At 44.7% G+C, this 23407-nt stretch overlaps 1 protein-coding gene and 1 long non-coding RNA gene across 3 annotated transcripts in view; one reads left to right on the top strand and one right to left on the bottom strand.

Moving 5' to 3' along the window:
* Window positions 1-14200, bottom strand: part of LOC144669571 (ubinuclein-2-like) — a 78414-nt gene extending 64214 nt beyond the window's left edge. Inside the window, exons 1-3 of one of the 2 annotated variants that reach the window (XM_078532067.1) lie at window positions 13785-14200; window positions 3481-3573; window positions 848-949 (exon numbers count right to left, since the gene is read on the bottom strand). In XM_078532067.1, coding sequence (XP_078388193.1) covers window positions 848-949; window positions 3481-3573; window positions 13785-13994 — 405 coding nt within the window. In that variant the 5' untranslated portion in view covers window positions 13995-14200. The remainder of the gene's footprint in view (window positions 1-847; window positions 950-3480; window positions 3574-13784) is intronic. The other variant, XM_078532068.1, reaches the window with a different exon arrangement.
* Window positions 11358-23407, top strand: part of LOC144669573 (uncharacterized) — a 58081-nt gene continuing 46031 nt past the window's right edge. The window contains exon 1 of the long non-coding RNA XR_013573694.1: window positions 11358-11498. This is a non-coding gene — a long non-coding RNA (uncharacterized LOC144669573). The remainder of the gene's footprint in view (window positions 11499-23407) is intronic.

Raw genomic sequence — 23407 nt, 5'->3', positions numbered from 1 at the left:
TTGTTTCCTCCAAAGCAAAACATCCTATCAGCTTTTTAACACAGCTTTCATGGCATCATTTTTTCCAAAGCCATTAATCGCCTTGTGACCCTCTTGTAAACAGTCCACTGGGGTCAAGGGGTTTCCAGCTTCTTGAAAACTGCTTAATTACCTTTTCTTGTAAAATGCTGCCTTTTCCAGGAACAGCAGCAACCAGAGTTCTTGCATTAACCTTTTAAGGAGCAGTATCGTTTAAAACACAAATTCTTCTAGAATGTTCTTAGTCCTTGAAGATGAAATATTTTCCATGATTAAAGTGTTTGTGATACTCTTTCGAGTTATCAACAGTCACAGAATGCAACTCTTTTGAGTACAATCACAGTTCTTGGTTTCCAGGAGTGGGACATGAACCCACAACCCTCTGTTTCAAAGGCGAGGGTGCTATGAACCAGAGTAAAGATCCAACCTGCTCAACCTTTCCTCTTAAGACAGCCTAGTGACCCTTCTCTGAACTGCTGCTAATGCAAGTACATTCCTCCTTAAGTGAGGAGATCAAAACTGTACACAAGGCTTGAGGTGCGGTCCTGTATGGTTGCAACAAGACTTCCCTATTTTAAACTCCATCCCCCTTGCACAGAATCACCAATTGTTACAGCACAAAAGGAGGCCTCTCGGCACGTTTAAAATGTCATGCAAACCACCATAATATCAGCCGCATCTCACTGTGCTTTGCTGTTGGTTCTGCTGCTGATTTGTCCCATGGAGTGGCTGGTTAGGTTCTTTACAACACACAAAGTGAAGCTTAGAAACAAGTACTCATTTCTTGCCAAAGGAACAGCAACACAGGTCATCAGAAACCAACACTCACCGCTTCAGAATTGTCAATGAATGGATCTGTGTCATCGTAACCGTACCCCATGTCAATTAAATCCTGCATGCGGTCTTTCCGTCGCTTGTGATTCTTTTGACCCTGCAATTTGCAGAAGTTGTTTAGTTTGTTTCCCTTTTAGGTAAAGGGACAAGAGGACAGATGCAAAATTGCTCATAGAATTTAAATGTGTTAGTCGATATACTGTCGTATTTTTGGAGATATATCCTTGTTAGAGGTTTACCTCAAGGTGTACGTTTACAACAAGGACAAAAAAGCAGTCATTTCACACTGGATTCTTCCACATTAGCAAATATCCTGAACTCCTTTGCGACAGTTTTTTGCCAGTGACCAATATGCAACATTGAAGCACCATATCCTCATAGGTATAATTCGGCCAACACCAGAGACAAAAACAACACAACTTTTAGAACATAAGAAATAGGAGACGACCATTCGGCCCCTCAAGCATGCCCTGTCATTCAATAAGTTCATGGCTGATCTGCCCCAGGCCTCAACTCTTCCAGCTCCTCATAGCCCTCAACTCCCCGATATTTCAAAAATCTACCTACCTCCTCTTTAAACTTTCACTGAACTAGCCTCCACAACTCCGAGGTAGAGAATTCCAGACATTCGCTAACCTCAGAGAAGAAATTCCTTCGCATCTGAGTTTTAAATGAGTGTCCCCTTATCCTGTAACTATGTTCCCTAGTTCGAGATTCCCCCACTAGTGGAAGCATCTTCTCAACATCTACCCTGTCAAGCCCCCTCAGAATCTTGTACTTTTCAATAAGATCACCCCTCATTCTTCTAAACTCTAATGAATAAAGGCCTAACCTGTTTAGCCATTCTTGATAAGTCAATCCCTTCATCCCAGGAATCAGCCTAGTGAATCTCTTTTGAACTGCCTTCAATGCCAGCATATCCTTTCTTAAATACAGGGACCAAAACTGTACACAGTACTCCGGGTGCGGCCTCACCAACACCCTGTACAGCTGTAACAAGGCTTTCCCATTTTTAAACTCCAACCCCCTAGCAATACAGGCCAAAATTCCATTTGCCTTCTTAATTATTTGCTGTACCTGCATGCTAACTTTTTGTATTTCATGCACAAGAACACCCAGATCCCTCTGTGCTGCGTTTTTTTGGAGTCTCTCTCCATTTAAATAATAGCCTGCCTTTTGATTTTTCCTAAAAGTGCATGACCTCGCACTTTCCTACATTAAACTGCCAACTCACTCACCTTATGTCCTCATCACAACATGCCCTCCCACCTATTTTTGTATCATCAGCAAATTTGGATACATTACACTCTGCCCCCTCCTCCAAGTCATTAATATATAGTAAATAATTAAGGCCCTAGGACTGATCCTTGTGGCATTCCACTAGTTACATCTTTCCAACCTGAAAAAGACCCATTAATCCCGACTGTCTTGTGTGTGTTAACCAATACTCAATCCATGTTAATACATTTCTTCCAATACCACGAGCTCTTATCTTGCACAATAACCTTTTATGTGGCACCTTACCGAATGCCTTCTGGAAATCCAAATACATTACATCTAATGGTTCCCCTTTATCAACTCTGCTTGTTATATCCTCAAAGAAATCTAGCAAATTTGTCAAACATGATTTCCCTTTCACAAAATCATGTTGATTCTGTTTGATTGTGTTAAACTTTTCTAAATGTCCTGCTATTTCTTCCTCAATAATGGACTCTAGCATTTTCCCAACAATGGATGTTAGGTTGACTGGCCTATAGTTTCCTGTTTTTTGTCTCCCTCCCTTCTTGAACAGGGGCGTCACATTAGCAGTTTTCCAATCCACTGGGACCCTCCCGGAATCCAGTGAGTTCTGGAATATTTCGACCTATCTCTGCAGCCACTTCCTTTAAAACCCTTGGGTGCAGGCCATCAGGTCCTGGTGACTTGTCTGCCTTTAGTCCCATTAGTTGCTCAAATACTTTGTCTCTCATCTTAGAGACTGTTACAAGATCTTTCCTCCTATTAGCTCCTTGCTTATCTAATATCTTTGGAATGCTTATGTCCTCCACCCTGAAGACAGATGCAAAATGTTGGTTTAAATGATCACAATCAATTATATTGATCACTTTATAGTTTGAATTATCCACATGTGCTTAAGAGCCAAGAGTTTGAATATCAAAGCTGCTACCATTTCAGCTTCATCCTATACCCAGGGATTGAATGTTCGTGGGCACAGGCCTGAGACAGTCCACGGAAGACTTGGGAAATTAGCTGAGCTGAAACAGCCAGCTTGCAGGATGGCATTTTATTGGGCATGGAGCTATGCTCAGAGGGCTGGAGTGTTTCTGTATCCTGTTTAACACATTATCTTACCATTATCTCATCTGCGGTTTTTGGAAGCTTGCTGTGCGCAATTGGCTGCTATGTTTCCTACATTACAAAAGTGACTACAGTTCAAAAAATACATCACAATGGGTGTAAAGAGCTTTGGGACATCCTGAGTTTGTGAAAGTTCTTCCCTCTTAGGAAGGGCAGAAGTGTTGTGTGAATGTCAAGATTCTGTTCCCATAATTGCTGATGTACCTCCCGTGTGCACTCTCTTGCTTGTGTGCTCTCGCAATTGCATCTCTTCACACACACAACACTCACGTATTTTTCCTCAAGTTTCTTTGCTAAAGCTTCCACTTCTTTTCTCTCCTTCTCTTCATTGTTGAAGGGATCATCAGGATTGGCAAAATTTCTCTGTTGAAACAAAAAGAAAAACGTTTTGTCTGAGCGCGTGGGAGAACAGGTTGACAAGTGATATGGGAGAGTTCTCGGTGTCTCAGTTGAGTGCCTGCATAGTGAGGTGCTGACTCAAACAGGCTACGGAAGTGCCAGGTCTATGCTGTGTTAGCTGATCTAAATTAGAGCAGAGCTGGTGATGCTATGATTAGTCCAAGTGTCTCTAAGGTAGGAGAAGAACAAAAATCAGCCATGTTCCTGTGACAGACTGTTGACAAGCAACTCTTCTCCCCGCCCCATCTCAGTTAAAAGCACATATAGGTGTCAGGAGCACAGGATCGAGCTTATATGTGAGGCTGATCAGATTAGAACAACTCAACATTATCTCGCTAATGACTAGGTGTGCAGGATACAGGAGGTCAGTCAGTGAGGCAATGCCTGGTGAATGAGGGAGGAGGGAGTTAATGGCCTTTGGTGGGTGGGGGTTGCAGCGCAGATTCAGCAGAATGATACCAGACTAAAAACGATTAAATTATAAGGCGAGGCCAGGTGTATTCCCTTGAACAGAAGATTAATGGATGATATTATTGAGGTAGATTAAATTATTTGATAGTTTCTCTCTAACTATCCAACTCTCTCTGGTGGGGAAGAGTCCAGAACAAGGGGCATAACCTTAAAATTAAAGCTAGGTCGTTCAGGGGTGATGTCAGGAAGTACTTCTTCACACAAATGAGCCATTGGTGGAAACGGCACCCAGGTAACGAATAATGATCATGATTCAGCTGACCTGCCAAACACTGAATCAAAAGGTCATTGTTGGGAGTTTTTGCCAAAAGTCTGACAACATTGATTTGTTTAATTTAGAGTAAGCCAGCAGCAATCAGCATTCAATATGAATGGGATCCAAAGCAGTTGCTCTGAGAAGCTTCACTATTCAATCAACATACAACATGCCAGAGACTGAGATAAAAACAAAAAGCTAAAAGCTACTGCGGATGCTGGAAATCCAAAACAAAAACAGAATTACCTGGAAAAACTCAGCAGGTCTGGCAGCATCGGTGGAGAAGAAATCAGTTAACGTTTCGAGCCTTCACGACCCTTCGGCAGAACTGAAGCATAGTTAGGAGAAAGGAGAAATATAAGCTGGTTTAAGGTGGGGGGGGGCGGGGGGAGAGAGAAGTTGAGGGTGTGGTGATTGTGGAGATAAGCAAGCAGTGATGGGAGCAGATAATCAAAAGATGTCACAGACAAAAGGATCAAAGAGGTGTTGAAGGTGGTGATATTTGTCTAAGAAAAGTGCTAATTAAGAATGGAAGACAGGACACTCAAAGTACAGCTCTAGTGGGGGTGGGGTGGAAAGACTAACAAGGTTTTAGTTTTAGATTTAAAAATAATGGAAATAGGTGGGAAAAGAAGAATCTATATAAATTATTGAAAAAAAAGGGAGGGGGGAGAAACGGGGTGGGGATGGGGGGAGGGGGAGTTTAAGATCTAAAGTTGTTGAATTCAATATTCAGCCCGGAAGGCTGTAAAGTGCCTAGTCGGAAGATGAGGTGCTGTTCCTCCAGTTTGCGTTGGGCTTCACTGGAACAATGCAGCAAGCCAAGGACAGACATGTTGGCAAGAGAACAGGGTGGAGTGTTAAAATGGCAAGCGACAGGGAGGTTTGGGTCTTTCTTGCGGACAGACCGCAGGTGTTCCGCAAAACGGTCGCCCAGTTTGCGTTTGGTCTCTCCAATGTAGAGGAGACCGCATTGGGAGCAACGAATGCAGTAGACTAAGTTAGGGGAAATGCAAGTGAAATGCTGCTTCACTTGAAAGGAGTGTTTGGGCCCTTGGACGGTGAGGAGAGAGGAAGTGAAGGGGCAGGTGTTGCATCTTCTGCGTGGGCATGGGGAGGTGCCATAAGTGGGGGTTGAGGAGTAGGGGGTGATGGAGGAGTGGACCAGGGTGTCCCGGAGGGAACGATCCCTACGGAATGCCGTCAGGGGGGGTGAAGGGAAGATGTGTTTGGTGGTGGCATCATGCTGGAGTTGGCGGAAATGGCGGAGGATGATCCTTTGAATGCGGAGGCTGGTGGGGTGATAAGTGAGGACAAGGCGGACTCTATCATGTTTCTGGGAAGGAGGAGAAGGCGTGGAAGACCCAAACCTCCCTGTCGCTTGCCATTTTAACACTCCACCCTGTTTTCTTGCCCACATGTCTGTCCTTGGCTTGCTGCATTGTTCCAGTGAAGCCCAACGCAAACTGGAGGAACAGCACCTCATCTTCCGACTAGGCACTTTACAGCCTTCCGGGCTGAATATTGAATTCAACAACTTTAGATCTTAAACTCCCCCTCCCCCCATCCCCACCCCGTTTCTCCCCCCCTCCCCTTTTTTTCCAATAATTTATATAGATTCTTCTTTCCCCACCTATTTCCATTATTTTTAAATCTAAAACTAAAACCTTGTTAGTCTTTCCACCCCACCCCCACTAGAGCTGTACTTTGAGTGTCCTGTCTTCCATTCTTAATTAGCACTTTTCTTAGACAAATATCACCACCTTCAACACCTCTTTGATCCTTTTGTCTGTGACATCTTTTGATTATCTGCTCCTATCACTGCTTGCTTATCTCCACAATCACCACACCCTCAACTTCTCTCTCCCCCCGCTCCCCCCCACCTTAAACCAGCTTATATTTCTCCTTTCTCCTAACTATGCTTCAGTTCTGCCGAAGGGTCGTGAAGGCTCGAAACGTTAACTGATTTCTTCTCCACCGATGCTGCCAGACCTGCTGAGTTTTTCCAGGTAATTCTGTTTTTGTTATGCCAGAGACTGAGCCAGTCCAGTGGAGAGGTAAACAGGGGTGAAGCTCAATGCAGCTGTGCTGCCTCTTGCTAAATGGGACATTTTGCTTGACACGTTTATCAGAAGATAACATATTAATCTTTGACTTTTCATCATTCCTGTCCAAAAGTCAAAAACTTGATTCTTGGAGTGGCAGGATGAGTGATAAGAGCAGTTCAAAAAGCATACAACATCCTAGGTTTTATTAACGGGAGCAAAGAGCACAAGAGCAAGGAAGTCAACTGGAGTACGGCGTCCAGTTCTGGGCACCATGCTTTAGCAAAGATGTGAAGGCATTAGAGAGAGTGCAGAAAGATTCACAAAAATGGTTCCAGAATGAGGAGCTTCAGAAGATAGATTGGAGAAGGTGGGACTGTTTTCCTTACAGGAGAGAAAGTTGAGAGGAGATTTGATAGAGATATTCAAAATCATAAAGGGTCTAGACAGAAGGGGCACAGATTTAAAATTATTGCCAGAAGCAGCAATGGTGATATGAGGAAATATTTTTTCATGCAGTGAGTGGATTGGATCTGGAATGCACCATCTGAGAGTGCAGTGGAGGCAGAGTCAATTAAGGCATTCAAAAGAGAATTGGATTATCTGAAAAGGAAGAATGCATAGGGTTATGGGGAGACTGTGGACACTCAGTGAATTGCTCATTTGGAGAGCTGGTACAGACACGATGGGCTGAATGGCCACTTTCTGTGTTGTAACAATTCTGTGAAGAACAGCCTGGCTTTGGGATGAGGGAAGGAGAAAAGATATCTCAGGGACCCATGTGATGTTGTTCTCTGAGTGAAGGATCAGAGCAAAGAAAAAGGGGCTCACTTGTGATGCCTTACATAGTTGAGTAGCTTTCCAACATTTCATATCTGGGATTACATATGAAAAATGGAACAAGATGGCAAATGGTGCAAATGCAAGCCCACACCCTCAGCTTCCGTGTAAACCCCTGTCCCAGTACCCACTTCACTCCCTCAGCTCCCACCCAACCATGCAGCCCCCCTCCCTTAGTGCCTATGCAACCTGTCCAGCACCCCCACCAGCACCCAAGCAACCTCTTCCAGGACACCCGCTTCCAATGACTCATTGATCCATGTATAATGGGATGAGTCACTGATGAACAAATAGATCAATCCTCACATTTCACAAACTGGTATACAACATGGAAATGAAAGCTTCAAACAACAGAAACTGCTGTAACCAAGAGAGAAAAGGCAGGTTCATATTTCCCTCCTTGAAGGGTTACACAAGAATACTTAACCCACAGGCAAATTAACCCAACATATTTTCTGTTTCAAGACAAAAACAGAACTTTGTGGTGCAAAAGCACTGAATAGTTAATACTAAAATGATAAAACTTGCAGCTGTTCCACAGGTGTTAACTCATGGGCTTCTGCATATTTCACTTAACTGTCTCCAATTTTTGTACTTCATCAAACCCATCAGAAACTCACCAACACCTTTATCACTATTAAGTCCCACTCCAAGAAGCACAGGAGCTGGGCACCATGCTTAATTTCTGAACTAATGGAAGGTCATTGATCTGAAACATTAACTTCACCTCTCTCTCCACAGATGCTACATGACCTGCTGAGCATTTCAGAACTGTCTGGTTCTATTTCAGATTTCCACATGCGTAACATTTTGCTTTCTGCTTAATTTTCCACTGCCACAAAAGTGTATCGCTGTACCTCAACAAAGCGCAGAGTAGCCCCATGGAGTTCAGTCCCCGCAAAATAACACAAACACATTAAAACTTGGATATCTGTGTGCACTTCCTGAATCAACTTTTCCATTATAAATTCCTGTGTCCACACTTAAAATTGAAAATGCCTATGTAAATATGTCACACTGTAATTACACCCTCCTGCCAGTGGCAGCACAATTGCACACCAGATTTACAACTCAGCCCACACCGCAGAAACATTCCTCGGGTAAAACCAAATCTGCTTCCCAAATTGCCAAACATTTTGCCATTCAACTATATAAAACCAAATGTAGAACAGTTTGAAAATATAGGCAGAACATACGGCCTTCATGTTGGACCTGAGTTACATTGAACATCCTGGCCCAATTTATTCTCTGCCCTCCAATTCCATTTTACTTCAAGATTGCAATTACAGCAACATACCCCCACACTCTCAATATTTTGGTTGTCTCTTAATGGTCCCAGAGGTAGCCTAGCAAATTACTCAGTTGCCAGGGGAAATAGGGATGGACAAAACGCAGCCTCACCAGTATCATCCTCATTTTGAGAACAAATTAAACTATTAAAAAGTCAGCCAACGCCTCCAGGAGGAAGATGGGCAAACAATGAACAGGGATGACCGAAGTTTCTGAGATTTACAACTTCTGGACCAGTTCCTGCCTGCAAGAAACCAAAAATCCAAACCAAAGAAACATGTTTTGGACCATGGTAAGTTGGAAAACATGAATAGAAGTTCCCACAGTTATTGCTTGATGGGAGAGAACAGTCTGTGAACAGCAGACAGGATTATGAGAATCTTTCTGAGGAACGGACTCAACATCACCTTCCAATTTCCCTCCTGGTTGAATAACAATGTGATATTGAACCAGAAGGTTCTAAATTGGACCCTTGGGATGCAGAATACAGTGATCTCAATCAGCAGGTGCCACAATTTATGAGGGGAGGTGAAACGAATCAGTGAGACAAAATTTTGCATTTATATAGCACTTTTCTTGACCTCAAAATTTGCAAAGCGCTTTACAGCCAATGAAATACTTAAATCTAGACACTGCTGTAATCTAGTAATTGACTGGAAAGTTAGTGTGCACTGAAGGTCAGGCTGTGATGCCCTTCACAGTTGAACAGCCAGCCAACATTCACTATCTAGGGTCAATGAATCAGTAATTACATTGTTTTTGGACCTTGACAATCCTCTTGTTGACTGGCAATTACATTGTACAGCGTTACATTGTTAAAGACAACTGCTTGTTAAAACGGGTGATAGACACTGGTTCACCCACCAAAATAGTATAAGTGGGTATAGCTGTAATGCTCTGGTGTAGGAGGGATTGGAAAAGCCTGCTGCACTGAAGAGCTGTCTTGAGCATAAACCAGCTTGAGGTAAAAGATCAACTTTGGACTCATTCTTCCATGACAAGCACTTATTGTGAGTAGCATCTCAGTCCACAGATGAAGAGTAGCCACTTGGGCAAGAGCCTTGGCGGATGCCTTGTTCCTACATAACCGAATCACAGCAAGAGTCGGCATTGACTGGAAAGACTGCAATAAAATTGCAAAATGAGTAATAAGTAAGATGTTTGGCTGAGGGGGAAAACAAGTTTGCATTTCGGTAAGAGGTGGCAGTTAATCAAGGAGTCCGCTTGATCCATCCATCACCTTAAATATTCATTCCCTCCACTACTGACGTACAGTGGCAGCACTGCGTACTGTATACAAGACCCACTGCAGCAACTCACCAATACTCCTTTGACTACATCTTCCAAACCTGTGACCTCTACCACCTAGAAGGACAAAAGCAGCAAATGCATGGGAATACCAACACCTGAAATAAATGACGGCCAAGCCAGTGACACCCACATCCCATGAAAGAATAAAGAAAGAAAAAGAATAAATAAGGTACCATTGAATGTACAAGGTGCTCAAAACACCGAGGATAAAAACTTAACACAAATTTTCCGCAATGTCACAATGGCACCGGATGTACAAACTTACAACACCTCAGTAAAATGTCAAACAAAGCCTGAGGTGGTACAGGATTGCTCTCCTGTCCCGACAGCAAGAGATCATTGTACCGGATTAAATTCAATGTGTCCCAACATGCAAATTAATTTCATATGCAGAAAGCTAATTCCAAAGTGGGACAAACTCCTTGCTCAACTCATAGTTCAGTTGATTTCAACATAGGTCTTTGGTGTCAGAACACAGTCTACATCACGAGTTGTTTTCAGAACATTAGGAATGAGAGAAGGCCATTCAACCTCTTGATGTTTGCCATTCAATTCAATCATGGTTTATCCGTACCTCAACTGCATTCATCTGCTTTAGCTCCATATCCTTTGGTATCTGGATGGCTAACCTGTCTATCCAGGACAAAACCACCAATGATTCAGACTTCTGTTTCTGTGGGTTTTGTTGGCCCTCACCCAGCTGCCAGCCAAAGGCAAGAAATTAGCTTGTTCAGCAGAATCACAACTTCAGGGGAGGCAGGTATCTCACACAGTGTTCAAAGCAGCAAGCAGATTCACATTTCTTCCAGTCATTTACAAGCCTGACTCTACTTCAGCCTTCAGGCCTGGACCCTACTGCATATCTTCAGTTCCCAACTATAACATACATGTTGAATATAGAAGGACATAACACATGGAGAGATGGTGGCATAGTGGTAATGTCACTGGAGTAGTAATACAGAGACCCAGAGTAATGCTCTGACAACATGGCCACTGATGGAATTTGAATTCAAATTAACAAAAAATCAAGAGCCAAAAGCTAGTCTCAATAATGGTGACCATGATCAATCATCATCAATTGTCATAAAAACCCATCTGGTTTTAGGGAAGGAAATCTGCCATCACGTGACTCCAGGCCTACAGCAATGTGGTTCTGAATCTTAAATACCCTCAAAAGGCCTAGCAAGTCACTCAGTTCCAGGACAACAAACGCTGGCCTTGCCAATGTCACTCACAACCCACAAAAGAATAATAAAAATCAAAAGATACATGGGCTGAACAAGAGGTCATTCTATAAAGAAAAACAAACTGCCATAGAGCTGACTCTAAGTACTTGCGGCTACTGGGCAGGCAAAAGTGTGGCCATAGGGCTGACCTCAAGTGCAGACAGCACTGCGGATAAAGTGTTAAATGGTTTGAATCATGATAATCCCAGAACATTACTTCACAGTAAATCCTGGAATTAAGAAGAGGATTTAAATTGGTTTAAAAAGTAAATAGTTAATTGGAGAACTTCCTTATTCGAAAAGTGAGAATCGTATCGAGTATCGTGCCAGGGAAGGCTGTGGGGACAAAAACATCATGGCTCTATGCAAGGGTCAGTGAATGCTGTAACAGGAGAGTTGACATACTGAAGGTCAAACCAACAACCTGTGAAACTGTTCCTGAAATTTCAGGTAACGCAGTTGCATTTGTGATTTTATTTCTTACTTGCTTGTTTTGTCCTGTTTGAATCAGTGAGCCTGACTGGTTATTATCTGCAGTTTAAGGCACATGGATTGGTACTGCACTAGAGAAATGAGATTAGTTAGCCACTTAGACTTTTCTTCATCGTGACTTTTCATCTTGTGTTTATGAAAAGTTGGTTATTTACAATTGCAAGCGTGACTCAGTGGGTAGTAGCCTTGCCGGGGTCAAAAATTGTGGCCTTGAGCCTCACTATAAGACTTGGTCTAGGCTGACACCTCAATATGGCATTGAGACATTGCTGCACAGTTGGAGGTGCAGGCTTTCAGATGAGACTTTAGACCAAGTGTTGACTGCTTGTAAAAAATAAGTCCCATTGCATTATTCAAAAAGGAGAGGCAGCTCTTCCTGGTGTCCCGATCAACAGTTATTCCTCAAGCAACAACACCAAACTGATGATTTATTACATTTGCAGACTCTGGGATGTTGCTGTAAAAAAAACTTGCAGCCTCATGAAGTGCTTTGGGATGTCCTGAAGTCCTTTAGGATTCTACATAAAAAGCAAGTTTGTTGTTTATCCAAGGCTGGCCAGGTGCACAGGTTACAGACCTGGTAAATAATTGCTCTGTTCATAAACAGAGGCCTGAGCCTTCCTGAAACAGCTGGCAAATTTCAATGACAATTTTAATTCTGCTGTGACATTCCTAGTTTTCAGTGTTCCTGCTTGACAAAGAAAACCGCTGATGAGACAACAACACCAAGCGGAAAGCTCAGCAAATGCTCACAACAGAAGAAAAAAGCCTTCGATCTTCAATTTGTCGGATATTAAAATATTTCTCGCTCCCCTAGTAAAATGAATCACTTGTAAAAATAAATCGACCACTTCAGTCTTTGCTTACAAAATAATAGCCTCATGCCAGTGCTGTTTTTATTGTTTTCTGTGAAGGTACACCCAAGGCCACCATGAGTTTAAGCAGTGTTAAATTCAGATTGGTAGCAGTGAGGCGACCATTTTTTAAAAAACACAAAGTGAACACATGTAAACACAGCAACCAAAAACTTTAGCTAATCTCTCCTAGTGCTTATTCCCACCCTTATTCTAGGGGTCTCGGGAGGGATGGGGCTAGAGGGTCAGGGTCAGGGGTCTCGGGAGGGGAGGGGATGGAGGGCCAGGGGTCTCGGGTGGGGCAGCATGTCTCCAGGGATTTTGGTGGGGGGGGGGGGGGGGGGGGGGGGTGTCATCTCCGCGAATTCCGTGGTGGAGTGTCGTCTCCGGGGATTTGGAGAGGGAGGGTGTCATCTCCGGGAATTGGGAACGGGCGTTTCCGGCGATGGAGGGAGGGGTGTCACCAGCGATTAGGGGTGTAAGGGGTGTCACCAGCGGTTGGGGGGGTCTACGGGGATTGGGTCTCCCCGGAGATCCGGGGGGGGGGGGGGGGGGGGGGGTGCTGCCTCCGGGGATCGGAGTTTGGGAGGGGGGGGGTGGGGTGTCTCCGGGGATCTGAGTGGGGGGGTTCTCCGGGGATCTGAGTGGGGGGGTGGTCTCCGGGGATCGGAGTGGGGGGGGTCTCCGGGGATCGGAGTGGGGGGGTCTCCGGGGATCGGAGTGGGGGGGGTCTCCGGGGATCGGAGTGGGGGGGTCTCCGGGGATCGGAGTGGGGGGGGGGTCTCCGGGGATCGGAGTGGGGGGGGGTCTCCGGGGATCGGAGTGGGGGGGCTCTGTGGGGTTTGGAGTGGGGGGGCTCTGGGGATATCGGGGGGGGGGGGGCTCTGGGGATATCGGGTGGGGGGCTCTGGAAATCAGGGGTGTCGGGGGGGGTAGTCTCCGAAGTTCGGGAGGTAATCTCCGGGGTTGGGGAGTGTGTCTCCGGGATCGGGGGGGTGGGGTGGGTTTGTCTCCGGGGTTTGAGGGGGGGGGCTAATCTCCGGGATTGGGATGGGGTGTCTCCGTGGTTCGGGGGGTAGTCTCCGGTGTTGGGGTGGGGGTGGGGAGAGTGTCGCCGGGTGTGGGGAGAGTGTCGCCGGGTTTGGGGAGAGTGTCTCCGGGATCGGCGGGGGGGGTTTGTCTCCGGCGTTGGTGGGTCGTCTCCGGGGAGAGGGGATTACTGTGGGGTGGGGGTGAGGAAGGTGTATCTATGGGGGTGTATCTCGGGGGGGGGGGGGGGGGGGGTGTCCCTGGCGGGGACGGAGCAGTTTCTATGGTCGGGGGTCTCTGGGTTGCCAAGAAACACCAGGAGAATCCCAGAGACATTGAGCTGCCGTCCCGCGGTGCTTACCTTGGCCTCTCGTAGCAGCTCGTTGTAGTTGTACTCGGTGTGGCTCCGGTCGCTTGGCTCACTCAGCCGGAGGCCGAAGCGGACATTAGCCGGAGCCGAGCCGCTCCGCTCCTCTCGCCTCTTCTTCTTAGTCGTGGCGGTGGGAGGCGCGGGCACGGCGTCGGCAGGCGCGGGCACGGTGTTGAAGGCCACCCTCCGCGGTTCTGTCATGTCTGCGCGGGCCGAGCCTGCCGCGCCAGGCCTGGGGCCGAGGCCGGGGCCAGGGCCGGCTCCAGGCCGTTGTAACGCGATCAAAGCCCCGCTCCCCTCCCCTCACTGAGCCCGCATCAGCGCCGCCATGTTGCGCGTCCCGACGTCACGGCAGATGCGCATGGAGCGCGCGTTACGTCATGCTTGTGCGTGCCCACGTCGTCAGTGCGTCGTCACGTCTTGTCAGTGCGTGGTTTGGGCGCTATGACCTTACGTCATCGCTACGCACGGGCCACTAGTCACGTCACCTGTCAATCATATCTCTGGTGACGTTAAGACTTGGAATCTCATTGTATCCCTTGCCCCATACATTCCCCCCATGTGAATGCAGCACTAGGTTACATCCTTTCCTTTCCCGGGGAGCTTTTATATTTTCTTTTTAAAACTATTGAATTTTCATGCTTTTTACAAATAGAAGGAGGTCCAATTGAGGCATTTCAAAACAAAAAATAAAAAATACCTGGAAAAACTCAGCAGGTCTGGCAGCATTGGTGGAGAAGAGTACAGTTGACGTTTTGAGTCCTCATGACCCTTCAACAGAACTAAGTAAAAATAGGAGAGGGGTGAAATATAAGCTGGTTTAAGGTGGGGGGGGGAGAAGAGGGGGGTGGTTGTTGGGACAAGCAAGCCGTGATAGGAGGAGATAACCAAAAGATGTCACAGACAAAAGGACAAAGAGGTGTTGAAGGTGGTGATATTATCTAAAGGAATGTGCTAATTAAGAATGGATAGCAGGACAAGCACGGTACAGATAGCTCTAGTGGGGGTGGGGTGAAATAAGACTAAAAGGGCATAAGAGGTATAGATAAATGATCGGTGGAATACATTAAAAATAATGGAAATAGGTGGGAAAAGAAAAATCTATATAAATTATTGGAAAAAACAAAAAGGAGGGGGAAGAAACAGAAAGGGGGTGGGGATAGGGGGAGGGAGTTTAAGATCTAAAATTGTTGAACTCAATGTTCAGTCCGGAAGGCTGTAAAGTGCCTAGTCGGAAGATGAGGTGCTGTTCCTCCAGTTTGCGTTGAGCTTCACTGGAACAATGCAGCAAGCCAAGGACAGACATGTGGGCAAGAGAGCAGGGTGGACTGTTAAAATGGCAAGCGACAGGGAGGTCTGGGTGATGCTTGCGGACAGACCGAAGGTGTTCTGCAAAGCGGTCACTCAGTCTGCGTTTGGTCTCTCCAATGTAGAGGAAACTGCATTGGGAGCAACGAATGCAGTAGACTAAGTTGAAGGAAATGCAAGTGAAATGCTGCTTCACTTGAAAGGAGTGTTTGGGCCCTTGGACGGTGAGGAGAGAGGAAGTGAAGAGGCAGGTGTTGCATATCTTGCGTTCGCATGGGGAGGTGCCGTAGGAGGGGGTTGAGGAGTAGGGGGTGATGGAGGAGTGGACCAGGGTGTCACGGAGGGAATAATCCCTACAGAATGCCGCCAGGGTGGGTGAAGGGAAGATGTGTTTGGTGGTGGCATCATGCTGGAGTTGGCAGAAATGGCAAGAGGATGATCCTTTGAATGCGGAGGCTGGTGGGGTGATAAGTGAGGACAAGGGGGACCCTATCATGTTTCTGAGAGGGTCATGACATGTTTAAACAGAGTAAATAAAGAGAAAAGCAAAAAACTGCAGATGCTGGAAATCCCAAAAAAAAATACCTGGAAAAACTCAGCAGGTCTGTCAGCAGCTGTGGAGAGGAACACAGTTAACGTTTTGAGTCCATATGACTCTTCAACAGAACTAAGTAAAAATAGAAAAGAGGTGAAATATAAGTTGGTTTAAGGGGGGGGGGGGGGGGAGTGGGTGGGACAGGTAGAGCTGGATAGAGGGCCAGTGATAGTGGAGATAACCAAAAGATGTCATAGACAAAAGGACAAAGGTGTTGAAGGTGGTGATATTATCTAAGGAATGTGCTAATTAAGGGTAGAAAGCAGGACAAGCAAGGTACAGATAGCCCTACTGGGGGTGGGGTGGGTTGAAGGGAAAGGATCAAAATAGGCTAAAAGGTAGAGAAAAAACAATGGAGGAAATACATTTAAAAATAATGGAAATAGGTGGGAAAAGAAAAATCTATTTAAATTATAGGAAAAAAAGGGGGGATCGGAAAGGGGGTGGGGATGGAGGAGAGATCCCCCCTTTTTTTCCAATAATTTATATAGATTTTTCTTTTCCCACCTATTCCCATTATTTTTAAATGTATTTCCATCCATTGTTTTATCTCTACCTTTTAGCCTTTTTCGATTCCTTCACCCCACCCCACCCCCACTAGAGCTATCTGTACCTTGCTCGTCCTGCTTTCTACCCTTAATTAGCACATTCCTTTAGATAATATCACCACCTTCAACACCTCTGTTCTTTTGTCTATGACATATTTTGGCTATCTCCACCTATCACTGGCCCTCTATCCAACTCTACCTGTCCCACCACCCCCCCCCTTAAACCAGTTTATATTTCGCCTCTTTTCTATTTTTCCTTAGTTCTGTTGAAGAGTCATACGGACTCGAAACGTTAACTATGTTCCTCTCCGCAGATGCTGCCAGACCTGCTGAGTTTTTCCAGGTATTTTTATTTTTGTTTTAAATAAAGAGAATCTCTTCCAATGGCTGAAGGGACAATGACCAGAGGGCACAGGTTTCAGGTGATCAGCAAGAGAACCAGAGCCTACATGAGGAGGAAGCTGTTTATGCAAAAGAGGGGGGAATGACTGGATTGCTCTTTGAAAAATCTGGCACAGGCTCAAATAACCTCCTATGCTGGACTGTAATACATTCAATGATCAGTTTTGAATATTTTGGTTGAGGGATAAATGTTGCCCCAGGACACCAGGAGAAATTCCTTTGCTCTTTTTCAAAATCGTGCCATGGAATCTTTTCATTCCACTTGGGAGGTCAGACACAGGTCTCTCATCCAAAGACAACACCTTCAACTGTTCAGCGCTCCCTCAGTACTGCACTTGAGTTTCATTCTCGATTATGCATTCAAATCTCTGAAGTGGTAATTGAACCCACAACCTTACAGCTGGGGATGAAGACACCCACTGTCACAGTAATAAATGACACAGGAAAGATGTCACATGTATTAACTGTAGTGCCCTAGAATTGGGGCAGATAAGCCCCAGGAGTGTGATAGCAGGGTGGGGAACTGGGTGACTGCACTGGTCTCAGAAGCAACCCTATTAGTGACCAACATCTGCCCAATTCATGGCACAAAAGAGGGGCCTAAGCTGGCTGCCTGAAAGAGCAATCAGATTTGTGCAATTTCCTGCCTTTTCCCAGATCCATTAAATTCTTCTTTTTCAAATATTTATGCACTTTTATTTGATCTTGTTTCTACCACTATGGTACTCCATGTCCTAGCAGCCTTCTGTGTAAAAATAAAATTTCCTACTCTCTGCTTTAGTTCTTTTGGCAGTCTTAAATTTTTACCCTGTAGTTACTGACCACATCATCAATGTGCGGTTAGGTCACCTCGCTGTGACCTTGTGTCATCACCACACACAGGCCACTAGCCACGTCACAAGTCAATCATCTCTCTGGTGATGTCATGCCTGGGACTCTCATTGTACCCCTTGCCCCCACTGCAATGCCTCTCCCATTTTCACATCTATTCTTTTTTAGGCATGGTTCTAAGAGAAAAAAGAAAGATTTGCATTTCTATAGAGGCTTGCACAACTGCAGGACATCCCAAAGCGCTTTACAGCCAATGAAATACTATTGAAGTGTGATCACTATTGTACTGTAGGACATACAGGACAGTGAATTTGTGCACAGCAAGTTCCCACAAGCAGCAATCTGATCATGAGAATTTCTACAACAGTGACTACACTTCCTCTCGAATTCACTGTAAAGTGCTTTGAGATGTCCGGTAGTCATGTAGTCATGTCAGGAAGATGTGATAAATCAAAAAGCAGAGACAAGACAAAAGAAAAAGGTATTATTACGGGAAATGAAAAACTGACTGTAACAGGAAGGGATAGAGAGTACAAATCTAACAGTAAATCAACAGATGAAACTAGAGGTTATAAAAAGAATAAAAGGATAAAACTAAAAGCTCTGTATCTGAATGCATGAAGTATTTGAAACAAAACAGATGAACTGAGAGCGCACATAGAAATAAATAATTACGATTTGATAGCCATTACAGAGACATGGCTGCAGGAGGACATGGATTGGGACATGAATATTGAAGGGTACAGGATATTTAGGAAGGACAGGAAGTGAGGAAAAGGTGGAGGGGCGGCTCTGTTAGTTAATGATGGTATTAGCACAATAGAGATGGATGACCTAAGTTCAGGAAACCAGGATGTGAAAACGGTTTGGGCAGAGATAAGAAATGGTGAAGGTAAGAAGTCACTTCTGCGAGTTGTGTACAGCTCTCCTAACAGTAACCACATGGTAGGGTTGAGCATAAAGGAAGAAATAATTGGAGCTTGTCAGAAAGGCACGGCGATAATCATGGGAGATTTTAATTTACACATAGACTGGAAAAGTCAGATGGGCAAAGATAGCCTAGATGAGGAGTACATTTAATGTTTTCAGGATATTTCCTAGAACAGCATGTTTGGGAGCCAACCAGAGAGCAGGCTATACTACCCCTGGTATTATGCAATGAGATAGGAGTAATTAATGATCTCACACTGAAGGTGCCCCTAGGTAGCAGTGACCATAATATGATTGAAATTTACATTCAGTTTGAGGGAGAGAGGAGTGGGTCTGAGACTAAGTTTTTAAACTGAAATAAGGGCAATTATGAGGGCATGAAAGCAGAGCTGGCTAAAGTGAATTGGAAAATTAGGTTAAGCTTTAGGTCAATAGAGATGCAGTGGCTAATATTTAAGGGGATATTTCAGAATACACAGAATAGATACATTCCAACGAGTAAGAAAAAGTCCAAGGGATGGACACACCATCTGTGGTTAACGAGAAAGGTTAAAGTCAGTATCAAACTTAAAGAAAAACATATAATTGTGCAAAAACAGGTGGCAGGTCTAAGCTTGGACAGAATATAAGGAACAGCAAAGAATCACCAAAAGGCTAATAAGGAGGGAAAAAATAGAGTATGCGAGAAAGCAAGCCAGAAATATAAAAACAGATAATAAGAGGTTTTTTTTATAAATATTTTTTAAAAAGAGTTAACAAAGTGAGTATTTGTCCTATAGAAAGTGAGTCTGGAGAATTGATAATGGAAAAAAGGAGATGGAAGATGAATTGAACAGATATTTTGCATCAGTTTTCACTATAGAAGATATAAGTAACATCCCAGAAGCTGCCATAAAGCAGGAAATGGAAGTGGGGAAGGAAGTCAGGAAAACGACAGAGAAGTGGTTCTGAGTAAATTGTTGGAGCTGTGGGCTGACAAGTGCCTGGGTCCTGATGGATTTCATCCTAGGGTCTTAAAAGAAGTGTCTAGTGAGGTAGCTGATTTCAATTTTCCAAAACTCCCTAGATTCAGGGAATGTCCCATTAGATTGGAAAATAGCAAATGTAACTCCATTATTCAAAAAGGGAGGGAGACAGAAAGCGGGAACTACAGGCCATTTAGCTTAACATCTGTCCTAGGGAAAATATAAAGAAGTTATAGCAGGGCACTTGGATAAGCTCAAGGTAATCAGGCAGAAACAACATGGTTTTGTGAAAGGGAAATCATGTTTAACCAACTTATTGGAGTTCTTTGAGGAAGTAACATGTGCTGTGGATAAAGGGGAACCAGTGGATGTACTGTACTTAGATTTCCAGAAGGCATTTGATAAAGTGCCACATCAAAGGTTATTCAGGAAAATAAAAGCTCATGGTATGGGGAGTAACATATTGGCATGGTTAGAAGATTGGCTGGCTAACAGGAAACAGAAAGTAGGCATAAATGAGTATTTTTCAGGTTGGCAAGATGTAACGAGTGGTGCACCACAGGGATCAGTGCTGGGGCCTCAACTGTTTACAATTTATATAAATGCCATGGATGATGGGATTGAAGGGATGGAAGGGATGGTTGCCAAGTTTGCTGATGGCACAAAGATAGGTAGGAAAGTAAGTTGTGAAGAGGTCATAAGGAGGCTACAAAAAGATATAGATATATATAGGTTAAGTGAATGGGCAAAGATTTGGCAAATGGGGTATAATGTGGGCAAATGTGAGATTGCCCATTTTGGCAGGAAGAATAAAAAAGAAGCATATTATTGAAATGGTGAGAGATTGCAGAGCTCTGAGGTGCAGAGGGAGCTGGGTGTCCTAGTGCATGAATCACAAAAGGCTAGTATGCAAGTACAGCAAGTAATTAGGAAAGTTAATAGAATGTTATCATTTGTTGCGAGGGGAATTGAATACAAAAGTAGGGAGGTTATGCTTCAGTTGTACAGTACACTAGTGAGACCACATTTGGAGTACTGTGTACAGTATTGGTCACTTTATTTAAGGGAAAATGTAAATGCATTGGAAGCAGTTCAGAGAAGGTTTACCAGACTAAATACCTGGGAAGGTTGTCTTATGAGGAAAGGTTGGACAGGCTAGGCTTGTATCCGCTGGAGTTTAGAAGAGTAAGTGGCGACTTGATTGAAACATATAAGATCCTGAGGGGTCTTGACAGAGTGGATGTGGAGAGAATGTTTCTTCTTGTGGAAAAATCTAGAATGAGGGGTTGCCCATTTAAAACAGAGACAAGGTGAATTTTTTTCTGTCAGAGGGTTGTGAGTCTTTGGAACTCTCTTCCTGAAAAGGTGGTGGAAGCAGAGTCTTTGAATATTTTTAGGGCAGAGGCGGATAGATTCTTGGTAAGCATGGGGGTGATACGTTATTGGGGGTAGGTGGGATGCAGGTTTCAGGATACCATCAGATCAGCCATGATCTTATTAAATGGCAGAGCAGGCTGAAGGGCCTGAATAGCCTACTCCTGCTCCTCGTTCATATGTTCGTATGTAAAGCGCTACATAAATCCAAGTCTTTATTCCTTTTAAGCTATTCAGTGGTACAGTTCGGGAGCACTGGACACAGCAAAAACTATGGGTCCTCACTAGCCTTGCCCCTAGCCAACTTGTTCCAGTACAGCTACAACACTGACATCTACCCTGCAATGTGGAAAATTGCACAGATATGTCCTGTCCATAAAAAGCAGGACAAATCCAATCTGGCTAATTACTGCCCCTTTAGTCTACTCTCGATGGTCAGCAAAGTATTGGAAAGTGGGATTAGAATGGGTGGTAAGTTTTTTTCAGCTGGTGCAGGCACGATGGGCCTTTTGGCCTCTTGTAGCTATTCTATGGTTCTAAAGTGTCATTGACAGTGCTACCAAGCAGCACTTCCTCAACAATACCCTGCTCACTGGGGCTCAGTTTGGGTTCCACCAGGGCCACTCAGCTCCTGACCTCATTACAGCCTTGGTCCAAATATGGGCTAAAGAGCTGAACTCAAGAGCTGAGGTGAGGTGAGAGTAACTGCTCTCAACACCAGGCAGCATTTGACCAAGTGTGGCATCAAGCAGCCTTAGCAAAACTGGAGTCAATGAGAATCGGGGGAAAATTCTCCACTGGTCAGAGTCATACCCAACACAAAGGAAGATGGTTGTGGTTGTTGGAGGTTCCGCAGGAGTTCCTCAGGGTAGTTTCCTCGGCCCAACCATCTTCAGCTGCTTCATCTATGACCTTCCTTCCATCATAAGGTCAGGAGTGGGGATGTTTGCTGATGATTGCACAATGTTCAGCACCATTCACGACTCCTCAGATACTGAGGTAGTCCGTACCCATATGCAGCCAGCCAGACCTGGACAACATTCAGGCTTGTGCTGATAAGTGGCAAGTAACATTCACGCCACACAAGTGCCAGGCAATGACCATCTCCAACAAGAGAGAAACTAACCATCGCCCTAACATTCTAACATTCAATGGCATTACTATCACTGAAACTCCCACTATCAGAATCCTGGGGGTTACCATTGACCAAAAACTGAACTGGCCAAGTGATATGAATACTGTGACTACAAGTGCAGGTCAGAGGCTGGGAATTCTGTGGCGGGCAACTCACCTCCTGACTCCCCAAAGCCTGTCCACCATCTACAAGGCACAAGTCAGGAGTGTGATGGAATACTCTCCACTTTCCTGATATGTGCAGATCCAACTGCACTCAGCTTGCTACCATCCAGGACAATGCAGCTCCTTGATTGGTACCACATCCTCCACCTTCAACATTCACTCCCTCCACCACCGACGCAGTGCATGCCATCTACAAGATGTACTGCAGCAGCTCTCCAAGGCTTCTTTGACAGCATCCTCCAAACCTGCAACCTCTACCACCAGAAGGACAAGGGCAGCAGATGCATGTGAACACCACCAGCTGAAAGATCTCCTCCAAGCCACAAACAATCTTGACTTGAAACTATATTGCCGTTCCTTCACTGTCGCTGGGTCAAAATCCTGGAACTTTATTCCAAAAAGCACTGTGGGTGTACCTACACCACGTGGACTGCAGCGGTCCAAGAAGGTGGCTCACCACCACCTTCTCAAGGATAGTTAGGGCTGGGCAATAAATGAAGGCCTAGCCAGTGAAGCCCACATCCTTGAAAGAATAAAATAAAACATCCAGTTATGTGAGGAATCAACCATTACAGATGGTTGGAATCTGCCTCAAACTTACAATCGCACTATTAATATTTAGTGACTGATTCACCTCTTAGCACTTTCTGCTGCTGAACCCTCAGTCATACCTTTGTTCCCTCTAGTCTTGACTAATTCCAATGCCATCCTGGCCAGCCTCCCACCTTGCATCCTTCATAAATTCTAACGTGTACCAAGTTACCTTCACCCAGCTGGTTGATCTATGTTGACTTATAGACCAGCAACACCTCAATTTTAAAATTCTTATCCATGTTTTCAAAACCCTTCCATGATCTCACTCCTCCCCATCTCTGAAAACTCCTCCAGGTCCATAACCCTCTGGGATCTCTGCACTCCTCCAATTCTGACCTCTTGAGCATCCCCAATTTTCATCTCTCCACCACTGGTGGCCATGCCTTCAGCTGCTTCGCCCATAAGCTCTGGAATTCCCTCTCTATAAACCTCTCCATCTCTCCTCCTTTAAGAGGCTTCTGAAATTCTACCTCTTTGACCAAGCTTTGGTTACCCTTTCTAATATTGCCTTATATGGGCACAAACATTGTTTGCTAACACCCTTGTGAAGTGCCTTGGACATTTTACTAAGTGAATGGTATGAAGAGATATTAATATGTATAATGTTATTGGAAATGATTTTTTAAAATAGAATTCTACTGGGGGTCTGTGTCTAAGTGCGTGTTTGTGTGTGTCTTAATTGGATTAAATCCAGTTAGTCTGGGTGCTTTGATGAACAGTAATTTTGAGATGTTAATTGGGTAAACAGTAAGGTAAAGGGTTAATTTG

The sequence above is a fragment of the Cetorhinus maximus genome, chromosome 29 (genome assembly GCF_964194155.1).
Source record: "Cetorhinus maximus chromosome 29, sCetMax3.hap1.1, whole genome shotgun sequence".
NCBI classification, from domain to species: Eukaryota; Metazoa; Chordata; class Chondrichthyes; order Lamniformes; family Cetorhinidae; genus Cetorhinus; species Cetorhinus maximus.
This window is presented reverse-complemented; position numbering and strand designations above follow the sequence as displayed.